The sequence below is a fragment of the Vidua chalybeata genome, chromosome 16, assembly GCF_026979565.1.
Source record: "Vidua chalybeata isolate OUT-0048 chromosome 16, bVidCha1 merged haplotype, whole genome shotgun sequence".
Taxonomy (NCBI): domain Eukaryota; kingdom Metazoa; phylum Chordata; class Aves; order Passeriformes; family Viduidae; genus Vidua; species Vidua chalybeata.
Window position 1 is genome coordinate 15316856 of NC_071545.1, and position 14741 is coordinate 15331596.

General features: G+C 51.4%; 1 protein-coding gene across 2 annotated transcripts; it reads right to left on the reverse strand.

Moving 5' to 3' along the window:
• Positions 1 to 36: 36 nt before the first annotated feature.
• ZNF598 (zinc finger protein 598, E3 ubiquitin ligase) lies at positions 37 to 14456 on the reverse strand. Of its 2 annotated transcripts, none has more exons than XM_053957243.1 (12): positions 14181 to 14456; positions 12928 to 13040; positions 11519 to 11648; positions 10077 to 10288; positions 8181 to 8398; positions 6804 to 6921; positions 5614 to 5798; positions 5221 to 5290; positions 4108 to 4868; positions 2990 to 3125; positions 2122 to 2266; positions 37 to 2010 (listed from the first exon to the last, which is right to left on the reverse strand). In XM_053957243.1, the coding sequence occupies exons 1-12, from the start codon at positions 14433 to 14435 to the stop codon at positions 1663 to 1665; spliced, it is 2691 nt and encodes an 896-aa protein (XP_053813218.1). In that variant the 5' UTR covers positions 14436 to 14456; the 3' UTR covers positions 37 to 1662. The 2 variants fall into 2 exon arrangements, with proteins under 2 accessions (XP_053813218.1, XP_053813217.1); XM_053957242.1 differs by having other exon boundaries at positions 5221 to 5293.
• Between the last annotated feature and the right edge of the window lie 285 nt (positions 14457 to 14741).

Here is a 14741-nt window from a genome sequence, read left to right on the forward strand (position 1 = left end):
TTCAATAAAGAGCTAAAAATGAATAGAAAAAAAGAGAAAGATTTGGTAATAACTTTATTGAATCAGGTGAGCATAAGGAACAAGGAAACTGCAACATCAGGCCCCAGAGATGCAGCAGCTCGAGGGAACTCCCAGCAGCACCCCCAGGGAACTCAGAGCTGCTGATGGAGAAATAACTGAAACCCAAGGGAAGACACAAGATGCTCCTGCAGGGAAGACATTTCACTCCCTGAACTTTACAAACCAAAGGATGGGGAGAGTTGCTGACTGGAAGTGGTGGCAGCACCCAGCCCCCCTCAGGGGTCAGGATCAGCTCCAGGATCCTGAGCAAGGCAGGAACAGGGACTGCCAGGGGCTCCTGCACCCAACTCACCCTCCCCAGCCCCTTCTGGGCCAAATCCAACGTGCACAGCTGGTCAGAGCAGTCTTAAATATTCAAGAAAAAAAAAAACCCAAAGCACTTTGCAGCCTGAGAGCAAGCAAAAATAACACATGTAAGGCAAGGAAGAGTGGCTGTAGGCAGGAGTAGCTCTTGGGTAATACTCTGAGCTTGATTTCATAGAAATGATGATGCTAGAAAAGCCGTGTTTCATCACTACAAATTACATAAATTAAAGTCAGCTTTATTCCTACACGTTAGAAATAACTAAACCTGGAGATGGGAGAGAATCAGACACTGAACTACAGCCAGGGGGGACTCCTGGCACTCCATCACCTCAGAGCTGCTGCTGGAGGAGTCACTTCAGAGGAGGAAGAGATCCACCTCTTCCTCTGAGGTGGAATTTGGGGGTGCCAAGGAACAGGAGCAAACGGAGGTGCAGGTGTCAGACTACTGTAAACAGATAAATGCACTTAAAGGCACTGCAGAAAACATGGTCAGTAATCAGCAGCATTTAATAATGTCCCAGGATGCTGTTGGGAGCTCCCACCAGTAAGACATCCAAGAAATTAGAAACATGGCAGTCATTAAATAAAATTCCCGTGTGCTTTACAGAGAGTAAAGCTTTAATGCTGTTACTGTACATGCAGGGCTACAAAATCAGTTTCTTGAAAGAACTTTACAGAAAAATGTCAGAGGCAACTTCAAATCTTGCACAGATCAGCCCAATTCTTCAAGCAGCAGAATGGACTCTGTTTGCAGAAAGGGAAACTCTGCAGCCCAGTGTTTGCAGCTCTCCTGGTCACACACCCCAGTGAGCAGCACTATCTTGCACCTTTTACCCCTGACTAGTGTGATCTTCACTGAAATAGCACAAAAAAAAAATCAGAATGTTATAAGGGAAGCCACTTCCATTCATTTCAGTGATCCATAAACTTCCCCCACCCCAAAACCAGAAAGAAACCCCCAAACCAGAAGCTTATTCCCCTATTGTGTCCCCTGTCATTCTGCAGATCCAGAAGGATTCCCAGCTATTGTGTGTTCCAGGAGGAAGGAGCCCTGCCTGCCCCCCCTGCAGCTCAGCCTAACCCTAGCCCAGTTTGGGAGCTCAGACAGCGGGTGGGGACGAGCTCTGGCACATTCCCCTGATCCCTTTGCCCAGGAGGGCTTCCCAAGTCACCTGCTCCTCCACTGCCTCAAGGGCACCAGCCCCCAGCTACTGCCAAACCTCGTTCCAAAGTGCACATCCACAGCCAGAGCCTGGGTGGTGGCCCTGGGGAGAGCTAACTGATGATCCTGCTGATTGCCTGCAGCGAGGGGAACTCCTCATCCTCGATATGCAAAGCTTTGTGGGTCACCACGTCCTGCTGGGTCAGCACCTGCCTGCACGTGGGGCAGATGTAGCAGTCGAGGTCGGCGGGGGAGTCCGTCTGCCAAACATTCTTTTTGTTCTTTTTGGGTTTGTTGGAGCTTTGTTTCTCCTTGATCCGGAAGTCGTTGTGAGCAGAGAGCAGTTCCTGCTGCTTGGCTGTGTCTGGCAGCAACACCAACAACTCCTTGAAAATCTTCTTGAAGTTTTCCCCCAGCAGCTCCCGGCAGCTTTTGTAATACTGAGCTGCAGAGATCAGCCCCTGCAGGGGACAGGGAAAGGGCAAGAATCAGAGGAAAATTAATATTTATCTATTAAAAATCCCACTAGAATTCAGGCATCCCAGAAAGGGAGGCTTTGGGAACCCACTCACCTGCCTGAACTGCCCAGAATGAGTTTTAAATTTATTGAACTTGGACTCGTCGCTCTGAAGAAATTCTTTAATGGATTGTATGAGCTGGATGTTCCTCTGCTGGAAGTTCTCAGGTATCAAGTATGATCCGTGACAGGATTTTGGCCTGTGTTGGAAAAGACCAGAAGTGACCCTGACACTGGTTTGTGTCACACAAAGATGTCCTGGGACATAAATCACAAGGCTGCTCTGGTTTACAGCTGCACGTAAACCTTCCTCCACCCAGCTACACAAAAGCAGCACACAGTTGTCTTGTCAGGATAATAAAATATGGGATTTCCATATCAGATTCCAGCTTTACACAAACAGAATGTTTAAAATCCAAGTCTAACGTGGTCCTGATGAGCTGCTCTGTGAGCTGGGTGCACTCAAAAGACCTGAGCAAAGACCTCACTGTGAATAAACCAACAGGTAATGCAGGTTCTCTATGAAACTGACACAAAGTTTTCCCAAAAACTCCTCTTTCTGTCCCAGAAGGGACCAGAGAGCAGCTCCTGGAAATATCAGAGCAGTGAAGGTCACCAAGGAGAACAAGCCTCAGCACCTTGCTGCTGGGACTCTCACAGGGATGTTGGAGCTGAAGATTCCCAAATAAATCTAGGCTAGACCAAGGTCTGAGCAGCCAAAAATTGCACAGGTTTGCAGTTCCTCAGACTGGGTTGTTTTATGCAATTCTCCTGAATCCAACCCACAGCAGCCTGGGACTTCCCAAGGGGAACCTTCCCCCAGCTGGCCCTACTCAGAGTCACCCCCTGGGTGCTGTTTGAAGCCCCTGTGACACGAGGGAGGTGTGAGGTGTCCCACAGCCCCTGGCAGGCCCTTGACTCACTCTTTCAGAGCTGTAGTGACGGGTTCAGAGATGGTGGAGGATGGGATGACAGCGAAGCCCGGCGGGGGTTTGCTGACAGGCACCGACAGGCCCGGAGGCGGAGGAGGATTCTTCAACAGCACCACAGAGTTAAAGCCTGAGGGAAGCAGGGAAAGGGCAGGAATTAGACCCCTCACAGACCCCTGGATAAAACCCACACCAGTGCCCGACACACTCTGCAGAAGCACCAAGAAGAGTTTGCAGTGCAGACATCACTTTATTAGAGAAAACCTAAAAAAAAAATCTTCAAAAAGCACTTGAGAGTGGCTGATGTTCCTCTACAGAGAAAGTGCTTTAATTATTCATTTACTTTCTCAATGGAAAATAATTTTGCAAGCCCACTCCAAGTCACAATGAAAAACACTTTTGCATTATTAAAGTGAACACAAACCACGGGAGGAGGCAGCAGGCCCAGCCTGGCCTCTCCCAGCAGGAGCTGCACAAACAGCGGTGCCGGCACCTCCCGATGCAATCCCACTGCCATGAAAACCACTCCAGGCCACGTTTGTTCCTGTCTCCCTGCTTTCACAAGGTCATGGCTAAAAGCATGGCAGGAAACCTCTGCCAGCACGGGAGGAAGTGAAGTGACAAGTGCCAGCAGGGACAGGACACAGCCAGATTCCCTTTGCCTGCAGTGGCTTCCAAGGCAGATCTCGGAGCACAACACACGGGTTTGTCAGCCCTGGGGACAGGGAAAAACCAGCTCTACATCCATGAGCCACTCCCAGCGAGCAAACACCTCCAGCTGTGGGGCAGAGGTGATTCCCAGAGGACATTCCAGCACCGTCTACACCCAGGCAGCCTCTATCTCCAGAGCCCAACCTGGCACTTGGTGGCAGAACCACAAGAGAGCCAGGAGGAGTTTACACAACACATCCACGTGTTCTCTGGGCTCTCCCCAAGCAAAGCTGGCCATGCTCAGCAGTGCTTCCCTGTCCCTGGAAGTGTCCAAGGCCAGGCTGGAGCAACCTGGTCAAGTGGAAAGTGCCCTTGCCCACGGCAGGGAGTGGAATGAGATGATCTTTGAGATCCCTCCCACCCAAACCATTCCGTGACTCTGAGATTCATTCCCTGCTTACCTGGTGGCGGGGGCATCCTGGCTGATCCTGAGCTCCCAAGAGCTGGGAAGTCTTCCTGAGGTAAAGGGCATTTGTTAGTCACTGGGGGCTTTTTAAGGCCGGGGGGCTCTTTGGGTGCAGCACAGCCAGCTGATGGCTTCTCTGAGTGCCCGTTGACGACAGCGGTGGCTCTGTCGGGGCCGTGAGCAGCAGGGAACACCTTGCAGGGCTGCTCTGCCTCCAGGGGCTTCTCTGTGGCTGGCCTGGGCAAGGGCATCTCCTGGGGCGGCCGTGGGGAGGATGGGCTCTGCTTCTCAACCCCCATCTTCTTTTTCTTGCCCACTTTCGTAAAAGTTTGTGAGGTAGAAGCTGCCAGCAAGGACGAGACGTCGAACATGGTCGGGGTGCTGCGGATCTCCTGGGTGGTCAGGCCACCACTGCCGTCCTCGTCGTCCGACTCACAGAGTTTATTGCTCTTCTTACTTCCTTTGGAGGTGTTCAAGGATGGTTTTTTGGCTGGCTGGTTGACACAGGGGCTGCTCATGGCTTTGACCACGTTTTTACTGGAACCATTGTTCCATGCAGATGTGATGTGAGTTACTGTCCTATTGGTGGGCTTCACTTTGGACACCAGGGCTGGGAAATCCTCCTCCTGGAAGGCTGCTTTCCTGGCAGTGGCCGTGTACATCAGAGACATCCCTGATGAGATGGTGGGAGCTGCAGAGGAGGACAAGCTTGGGAAATCTTCTTCTTTAAGCTTAACCAGTGCTGGCTGGGCAGAGCTGTGGGGAAGGGAGAGGGTTGGAGTTACTAAGGCAGCAGAGCCCCAAGGGACAGCACAAACCCACAACTCTCCACACTTCTCCTCAGACTGTCACATCCTTGTGGGTCCCTTCCAGTGAGGATATTCCCTGATTCTATTCCATGATTCTAAGATCAAGCCAGGAGCTGAAGCAATGCCTGATGCTGCTCATGCTGGTGAGCAGTACAGAAACAGCTCCAGGCAGGAGGGGACGGGGCAGGGGAAACCTTGGAGGGATCAAATGATCTGGAAAATTATTCTGCCCATAAATGCAGAACACACAGATCAGCTTCTAAAGGTGCTTTGTCCCTGCTGCAGCCCGGCAGACTCACCCTTGGAGAGGTCCTGCTGCAGAGCCGATTGCTGGAAAGTCCTCCTGGCTGAGCACTCCGTTAGCAGCTGCTTCTTTTGGAACAGGGACAGAAAGAGCAAAGACATTGCTTTCAACCCAAACCCATTCATTCCAGAGCAGGGGCTATCAATGGCCATGACAGCAGCACTACCAAGGCCTATTTTCAGCAGCTGATGATGCCATTAACTGACATTCCAGAAGAACAAATTAAATCCATGCATCACTATTTCCTTCAATTAACTGTGTTGCCCATTATGTCACGGCATTCAGGAAATTCATGATACTTTAAACCAGTAAAACATGGCTAAGGCAGAACTTTCTGAGGGAACCTTCCAGGCACTGAGATGCCCTGCAGCACCTGTCCAACACTCACCTGTGACATCGTTTGAAGACTTTGGCACACGCTTGGAGCCGAGCACGTCGGGATCCCTCAGATCCTCCTTTCTCCCCCTGCTGCTGCTGCCTTCCTCTTTGTCCTCCACCCTCTTCTTCTCTTCCTGCCGTTTGGCTGCCACAGATGCCCTGACTGCTGCTGCAACATCCCGGTCTTCTTCTTCCCTGCAGGACAGGGCAGACTCCCTTGGTCAAACAGCAAGGATCACGGAGCAGCTGCCTCGCTGCAGTCTCACCTCTGCGGTGCCAGCTGCGGTGACATCCCTGATCTCGTGCTGCCACCTGCTGAGAAGCCCAAACCAGTCCCACCACTCCAATCCACCCCAGCCAGGCAACATTTCCCCCCTGGATTTCCAAGTTCCATGTGTGGGAATAACAATCCAGGCCAGAAGGAACCGGGGTGAACTGGGAGATGCAGGGGGCACCTGTCTCTCCCGTTCATTTCCAAATGTATGGAATCATTCTTGGAGGCCACAGGAACTCTTTTGAGACATGGCTGGGCATGAACTCTCAACACATGCACGATCCACATGCGACACCAACGGAGGAGTGTTTTGGGATGGACTTTTTCCCCCCTGTGCAATCACCAGTAATGAACCAGCTGCCCGTCCAGCGAGAAAAAGAAGAAAATAAGATGTGCAGGATGTAAAAAGCACTCAGGTCTGGTGTGGATGAAGAGACATAGAAATGCAAAGTTTCATTTCAATACTTAACCCTCTTCCTTTTCCAAAGCACTCAGTCTGGCCACACAGAGATCTGTTAGTTCAATGAAAAGCAGGGTCCTTAGAACAGGAATTTCATGACTACCCAGACCAAAAACTCCATTAAACCTGCACAGACTTGTCACCTACTTCAGAAAATCCTATTTAGAGAAGTTTGCATAAAAACAGCTGCTGGAATTAATTCAGGGTTCTGAGTTTATTTAATCCAAAAGTTGAGGGTTACATTGTTTGCTTCCTGACCTGAAACCTCACACAAAACAATTCCATGATGACCCAGCACGTAGCCAGGACATAGGCTTGGACTGGAAGCTCTCAGCTAAGGATTCACCATGGAGGCTTCCAAATTTTGTATCACTTCCTTCCTCCTAATCCACCAAAATATTGTGAATTGGCAGGTAAAAGCCATAACTAAATGGGAGTAAAACTCCACACAGGTTGTGCTACTCACCTCTTGTACCTCCAGCTGCCTCTCCTGTTCTGCTGGTTCCCTCGGCTGCTCAGCCTGCTCGCCCTCCCTTGCCTGTTGAACCTGTCAACCTCCTCGTAGTCATCTCCACCTACAACACCTAAAACAGGGGGGAGGGATGATCACTCTCAGTTATTTCTCTAGTGTGGGCATCACACTGTGCCTGAAAAATGCAAAAATACACCCGTACAAATAAATTATCTTCATTTCTTTCTGATGACCAAGTCAGCAGTTCTCCTAAAATTACCTGTCCTCATTAAACTCACACCCAGGGAAAAAATCCTACAACAATTCAGGCAGGAAGGGATGTCTGGATATCACCTGCTCCAGCCCTTTACTCAAAGCAAGGCCAGCTCTAAAACTACATCTGAGGGCTTTGTCTGGGCAAGTTCTGGTTATCCTCAACCTCTGCAACCTCTCGGGTTGGAGAGGCTTTCTCAAACTCTACAAGCTCTTGGGTTGGAGAGGCTTTCTCAAACTCTACAAGCTCTTGGGTTGGAGAGGCCTTCTCAACCTCTACAAGCTCTTGGGTTGGAGAGGCCTTCTCAAACTCTACAAGCTCTTGGGTTGGAGAGGTCTTCTCAGCCTCCGGAAGCTCTTGGGTTGGAGAGGCCTTCTCAAACCATACAAGCTCTTGGGTTGGAGAGGCCTTCTCAAACCATACAAGCTCTTGGGTTGGAGAGGCCTTCTCAAACTCTACAAGCTCTTGGGTTGGAGAGGCCTTCTCAACCTCTACAAGCTCTTGGGTTGGAGAGGCCTTCTCAACCTCTACAAGCTCTTGGGTTGGAGAGGCCTTCTCAAACTCTACAAGCTCTTGGGTTGGAGAGGCCTTCTCAACCTCTACAAGCTCTTGGGTTGGACAGGCCTTCTCAACCTCTACAAGCTCTTGGGTTGGAGAGGCCTTCTCAACCTCTACAAGCTCTTGGGTTGGACAGGCCTTCTCAAACCATACAAGCTCTTGGGTTGGACAGGCCTTCTCAAACTCTACAAGCTCTTGGGTTGGAGAGGCCTTCTCAACCTCTGCAAGCTCTTGGGTTGGAGAGGCCTTCTCAACCTCTGCAAGCTGTTCCAGGGCTTGTCTACCTTCTTTGGGAAGAATTTCTTCGTGGCTATGAAATATTCACCAAGCATTCTTGAAAACTCTTAAAGAATAAGACCCATAGAATGGTCTGGGTGGTTGGAGGCACCTTAAAGAACACCTCGCTCCTAAGCAAGGACACCTTCCACCAGCCAGACCAGGCTGCTGCAAGCCCTGTGCAAGCGTGGGCGCTTTCAGGGGCGGGGCAGCCGCAGCCGTGCCTGCCCGCCCTGGCGGGGCGCCCCTCCGTGCCCGCGGGGTAGCGGCCGTGCCCAGCTGACCGTCGGTCCTGCGCGGGTGCCGGGGGGCGTAGGTGAACTGCAGGTCGATGTGGCGGTTCTGGCGCGCCTCGGCGCGGCTCTTGCTGTGGCAGGCGCTCTTGTGGGCCTTGTAGTCAATCTCGGTGCGGAAGGCGTGCGTGAACTGCTCCGAGCTGCAGCGGCCCTCCTCGCACAGGAAGTGCTTCTCCCTGAAGTGCTCCCGCAGGTATTCGTAGTCACTGGGAAGGGAAAACACACAGCTGACCCTTGCTGATAGTAAAAGGGTTTTAAAATCATGGGGGTTTGGGGAGTTAGGAAAGTTAGGCTTAGTAAGCCCTGGGAAAATATAGGCCTTGTACTTGCTAGAACTGCACCTGTGTAGCTAGTATATGATAAATGATAGAATTATTAGATGCGATGATTGTTTAGTAATTAAATATAATTACTGTTTAATCATAGGAATAATAATGAGAAACTGTGGTCAGGGGCTTGAGAAAGATCACGAGAAACCCACACTTGAATAAGGTCAATGTATACAATAGAACAACATAAGTTTAATAATTAATATGTAAGTTATATAACTATAGAAAATAAAATACGTTCAGCTCAAAAGCCATGTCGGAGTCAGATTTGGGTCTGTACCCCTGATTCCCAGAGCTCTTCAATAAAAGCACCTGAATAGAATCATATTCTGTGATTGTGGGTTCCTGAACACTAACATTCCCACTCTCTGACACAGCCACTCCTACAAGGGTGATGCCTTAAGTTGGAGCTTTCATGGTTTCCAGATTCGGGACTGCATTGGTTTATAACTCTCAACTCCATTTGAAGGGTCAGCAAGTTCTCCTCACAGCTCAGGCACACAGAACAATCCTTTTCCAGCCCCAGAACCAAGGACACGGCTGCAGCTTCAGCCCCAAGAAGTGCAAACAGCAGGGAATGGAGGAGAGCAGCCTGGGAGGGTGGGACTGCAGCACCTGAGCTGCAATTGGACACTGAACCCCAGTGTGGAACTGGAACAAAACTTAGAAAAGTGTGAAAACTCCTGAGCCAGGGTCCATCTTGGGTGGAGCCTTGGCCAGGCCCTTGTACTGCCCAAGGTGCATCCTTTGAAGGCCTTTTCATAAACCCCTGCTTTATTCTTGAACTCTGCCCAGCCTCTGTTCCAGGCAGCCTCTCCAGGCATCAAGGGGAGGTGAGGACAAGCCCTGGTGGTTCATTTGTCCTTTACCAGGGATGTTTTCCAGCTGACATCACTTCTGTACAGCCAACACAGACCTGGATGCACTATCCACATGTCAAACCAAACTCACTGGCTGAACAGAGCCGACCCCTCCCAAAGGGCTCTTCTGATGGCACACAGCTACTCTTACAGGCTTCAGTGGTGGCTGGTTGGGATCAAGGAATCACAGATTTAAGGTAGGAAAAGACCTTTAAGACCATCAACCTGCACCACCACCATGTTCACCACTTGTGTCACGTCCCCAGGTGCCACATCCACATGGTTTTAAACATTTCCAGGGATAGTGACTCCACTATTTCCCTGGCTAACCTCTTCCAGTGCCTGACAACTCTTTCCATGAAGGAATTTTTCCCAATATCCAATCCAAACCTCCCCTGATGCAACTTAAGAACACTTCCTCTCCTTCTGTTCCCCATTAGAGGCAACACACCAGACAGCTGCCATCAGGCTGCAAAATTAACTTTTAATAAAGAAAATTTTAAAGCATGAACTAGACTCAAAATGAATATTTTGGCTATTTATTTAAGGAATTGCACCTAACCTGCTGCCACTCCTCCACTCTGCTTTCAAACACTACTTACCCCCTAAATTCAAAGCATACCCAAAATTTAAAATCTAAGCCAGAAAAAGGAAATTTAAGCTGGGAAAAGGACTCATATCAATAACGTGCTTGCCTGTAGTACTCCTGAGCCCCCTCGGAGTCACAGAAGTGGCAGAAGTAGTGATCCCTGCGCAGGTGTTTGAGCAGCTCGTCGTTGTCCAGGTAGCGCTCGTCGCAGAACTTGCAGAGGGGGTGGCCCCGGTGGGAGGTGTCATCGGGGTCCCCGTGGATCCGGTGCCGGGCCAGGTCCTTCCTGGAATACCATTTCCTCTCGTAGGTGAAGATCTGGAGGGCAGGTATTGTGTTAATACATTGGTATTTATAGCTTTGAAATGTTTCCGACGGACACAGAACCAAACAGAACAAGCCAGGCCGTGCCCAACTTCTCCATCTGGAAGATTTGCTTCAAGAAGATGCAGTTTGACCACCAACAGCTAAAATTTTTGGTGGATAGGAAGCAAAATTCAAGTGATGGATTCAAATTAAATCTAACTTGCATTTCTCTGAACACTGGAAACGAACTTAATTCACATTTTTTCCCTTTGGAATCTTTTTATGCTGTAACGAGTTTAAATTATAACCTCTGGAGCAGAAAAGGCCTAACTATGTATTTATCAACAAACAGTATTTTGTTTCCTCAAATTTAGAAACCCCAAGGGAGCTGCTTCACTTTTCTCTCACAGTAACTACCCCAAATAGCTGCACACAGAGGAGCCACTTCAGTGAACAACTTGTGCATCACAAGCCAACCCTCTGTCCCCACTACCTCGTGAGCTGTTTTGGTAGGAAGGGTTCTGGAGATGCCAAAAATATCAACCCAGCCTTGAGAACAGAATATCCTTTATTTCTGGCCTTGACAAGGACTGGGAAATGGCTCTGGGAAAAGGTTTGTTTGGCTTTGCCAAGGCTGATGGACTGAAGCTTCCACAGGTTTAAGAGTTTCTTTTCAGTGGGAACGAGTAACATGGGACTTTTTTCTTTGAAATAAAAGCCTCTACAGTATTCTGAAATTAAAAAGCAACAGTTTTAATATTGTTTGTGAGAGAAAATGGCAAACAAGTTCCCTCAGTGCTGGCTACATACCCTGAGCATGAAGCACCTCACCAGAAACCAAAGGAGGTCCTGCCCTCCTTTCCCACTTCCCTTCAATCAGCTCCAGGAATTCCAAGACCACAGGAAAGACTCAGCTCAGTTCCCCAACTTATTAGGGTTCATTTAGGTCAACCTGTTCACTCCTGGATCCCATCCCTTTTGGCAGCAAACTCCAGTTCACCTGGCACAAACCAACTGTGGCACCACCACCGCGGGGTTTAATTTAAAACCTGGAGAACCTCCAGGCCCTCTTCAGTAATCAGTTCATGGAAGGAGAAAGGCTTAAAATAAAGCAACTGGCCTCACTGCAGGAAGAGGGAACTTAAAGAAGTCTGTTCTGCCTTCCCATCTTCCCAGGAACTCCTGGAGGTCATGGAGGGATCTCCCCTCCATCCCACACATCCAAGCAGAGGCCCAGCTCACCTTTAGGTGTTTAACACAGAGTTTGCAGCAGAAGAGCTCGTGCTGCTTCCTCATGTGCTGCTCCAGATCTGCAAAGGTGTTGAAGGGCTTTGCATCCGGGCACAAGGGGCATTCGTGCTGCAGCAGCTTCCTGAGGGACGAGAGAGATTCCCAAAAATGATCCAATGACCCAGCACCCCGACACCTTTAGCAAAACACAAATGTTCCATCCCTGGCAGAAGGCTCCAGCTTTAAGGCTGCCCCTGCAATCTGCAGTGAGGGTTGTGACCTGCTTATTGCAAGAACTCTGCTGGATGGCAGGAACAGGATGGAACCAAACTACACCGAGGTTCCAGCTGCTGGAGAAGAGCTGAGCAGCCACGGAGTAGAAGCTACACTGTCACTGCAAAACTGAGTAAACTGAAACTGAACAGAACTGAGTAAACTGAAACTGAACAGAACTGAGTAAACTGAAACTGAACAGAACTGAGTAAACTGAAACCGAACAGAACTGAGTAAACTGAAACCAAACAGAACTGAGTAAACTGAAACAACCCCTTCCCCTGCTGGAGATTCCTGCAGCATTCACATCCAATTCCATTATACTTCCCACTGTCAGAAACTGAGGATTACAGTGGGGAGAGATAAATTAAGGACTTGTATTAAGAAAGGAGGGAAAAACGCCACCCCAAAAGCCCACCACACAATGATTCCCAGGAAGAGCTGAGCATTGGTCCCACTGGGAGACTCCCACTCACTTATTCCCATAAATATCAAGCCATGCAAAACTGTAAATGCACCAACGTTACATTCTCAGCCCAAATCAGGGTGAATATAATGCCCAACTCGCCAAGGAAAAGGTCCCACTGCCTGCATGGCTTCATCTTTTCCACTCCTCTTTCCATTATCTCAAATCCTCCCAATTAAGGTTATTACAAAAAATACTTGTAGAACACGATACTAATGCCACGTTTTTATTCTGCACTGGTTTTTTCACTTCACCTTTTTTCCCTCCCATTTGGAATTAAGATCTTTGTGTGAAGACAATGTTACTCTTCATGCAATACTTGGCACACCTTGGTTTGGTTAGTCCTTATTCAGCACAGCAGTAATTACAATTGTAACAGTAATTAAGTCTTTTATCAATTTCCACAGCAGCCATGCAAGGAATGGGAAGGCTTTCAGCACGTTTGCTGCTGTTAAAGACGCCAAAAATGACATTTATTGAGAGAGCAAAGCTTGTGCGTTGTGTTGACGAATCCAAGGCCGCAGCCCCGAGGAGCTGCTGAGCGCTCAGTGCCCTGCTCCAGGCTGTCACCTGGCCAAAAACACCTGCAGGGCAGGTGACTCAGGTCCCAGCACCCCGCCCTCCCGCAGCAGCACTTCCTGCCACGTGCTCGGGGACATTCCAGGGAGGAGCCAGCGCTCACCTGTACAGCGCGTACACCTCAGCGTCCATGAAATAAATGTCGTATTTCTTCTCATGCTGCAGCTGCTGCAGGGCTATGGAGGAGAAGGACGGCAGCTTCCGCCCGAACACCACCTGTGGGAAGAGCATTGGGATGGGGATTCCAGGCAGGCTCCTCGGCACCACCTCTGGGAGCTGCCCACGCCCGCAGCGCTGTGCCAGCCTCAGCTGTCACCTCCCCCGGGCACTGTCCCCTGCTGTCAGCAGGGCCACAGGACACCTTATCAAGCCGCCAGGGAGACGTGGATCGGCCCAGCCCGGCCTCTGGAGTTTGAACGAGATTAGGAAACGCTTCTGGTCTGTTTTGCTCCCACAGCTGTTCCCAGAGTAAATATCCTCAAGCAGCACGAGCCCTTCCACAGCCAATGCCTGGCAGGAGCCCTGCCCTCAGCTCCTCCCCGTCTCCTGGGGGATCACACCTGGAGTCTCCAAGCGACAAGAGACTCAGTGCCTAAGGGTGGCAGAGAAACCACTGATTCTTCTTCCCTTAACTCCCAGGAAAGCGAGGAGCTAAACACACAGCACCTCCCGAATTAGCTGTAGCACACAGCCCTCCCAGGGCATTTCCTTGCTCCCAGCTGCCCCGGCTGGGCTCGGAGCACTGCAGCTCCCACCTCCAGCACACATTCCCAGCCTGGGAATTGCTGCGGTAACAGCTGGAGTTACCAGCCCCAGCCCAGAAAGGCTGAGACATAAATACACTAGGGATTTTCAGTTCTTACAGCAAAAGCTACATTAGAAATCTAGAAGGAGATTCCCAGAGAAGCTGTGGCTGCCCCTGGATGCCTGGCACCAGGTTGGACAGGGCTTGGAGCAGCCTGGGACAGTGGAAGGTGTCCCTGCCATGGCAGGGGTGGCACTGGGTGGGCTTTAAGGTCCTTTCCACCCCAAACCATTCCAGGATTTTACAATTCTATGATCCCCCTAGGAGCTGATGCCTCCTGGAGCAGGGAGCCAAGGCTCCATTCTCTGCTGCCAGAGCGAGCCCTGCTGACTTCACACCATAAACATTCGCTCCAAACTCCATTTTCTTCACATTTGGTTTCCCACTCGCCCAGGCGGCGGCGGCGGCGGCACCCCCGGGAGCGGGGCAGAGGGCGGATAACCCGGGCCGTCCGTCCCCGCCGGTTCCACCCCAGCCCATTCCCCGTCCGGCCCTGCCCGGGAGCTGCCCCGCCCGGCCCGAGGCCCCCCCAGCCCCGGGCCCGGCCTCACCTGCCGCAGCTCCTCCCGGCACACGGCGCAGTAGCGGACGCCGCAGAGCGCCCGCATCCGCACGGAGCAGCGGTAGCAGATGGGGTGCTCGCAGCGGCCCAGGGCCACCACGTCCAGCTCCCCGCAGCACAGCACGCAGGGCCCCTCCGCCGGGCCCGGGCCCGGCCCCGCGCCGGCCATGGCGGCCATGGCGGCCTCGGCCCCGCGCCGCCCCGCCCGCACCACTGAGCGCGGGCTAGAGCGCCGCCCCACCATAGAGACGCGCGGTCACAAAGCGTTCACCGGCCATAGAGCTCCGCCCAGAGCGCCGCCGCGCTGCCGGAACTGATTTCCCCCCGCGGCGACAGCACCGCCCCACTGATGTCACCGCGCAGTCCTCCACGGCCGGTCATAGAGACGCAGCGCGGTGACCATAGAGATGCGCGGGGCGGAGCGCCGCCGGCGGGGCCGCTCTGGCTCCCTCTCGGTGGTGGCTGTGAGGCGGAGGAGGACCCCGCGGCTGTTCGGCGGTCCCGGGCACATTTGGGGTCCCCAGGTCCTTGCTGGCTGTGGGGACACGAG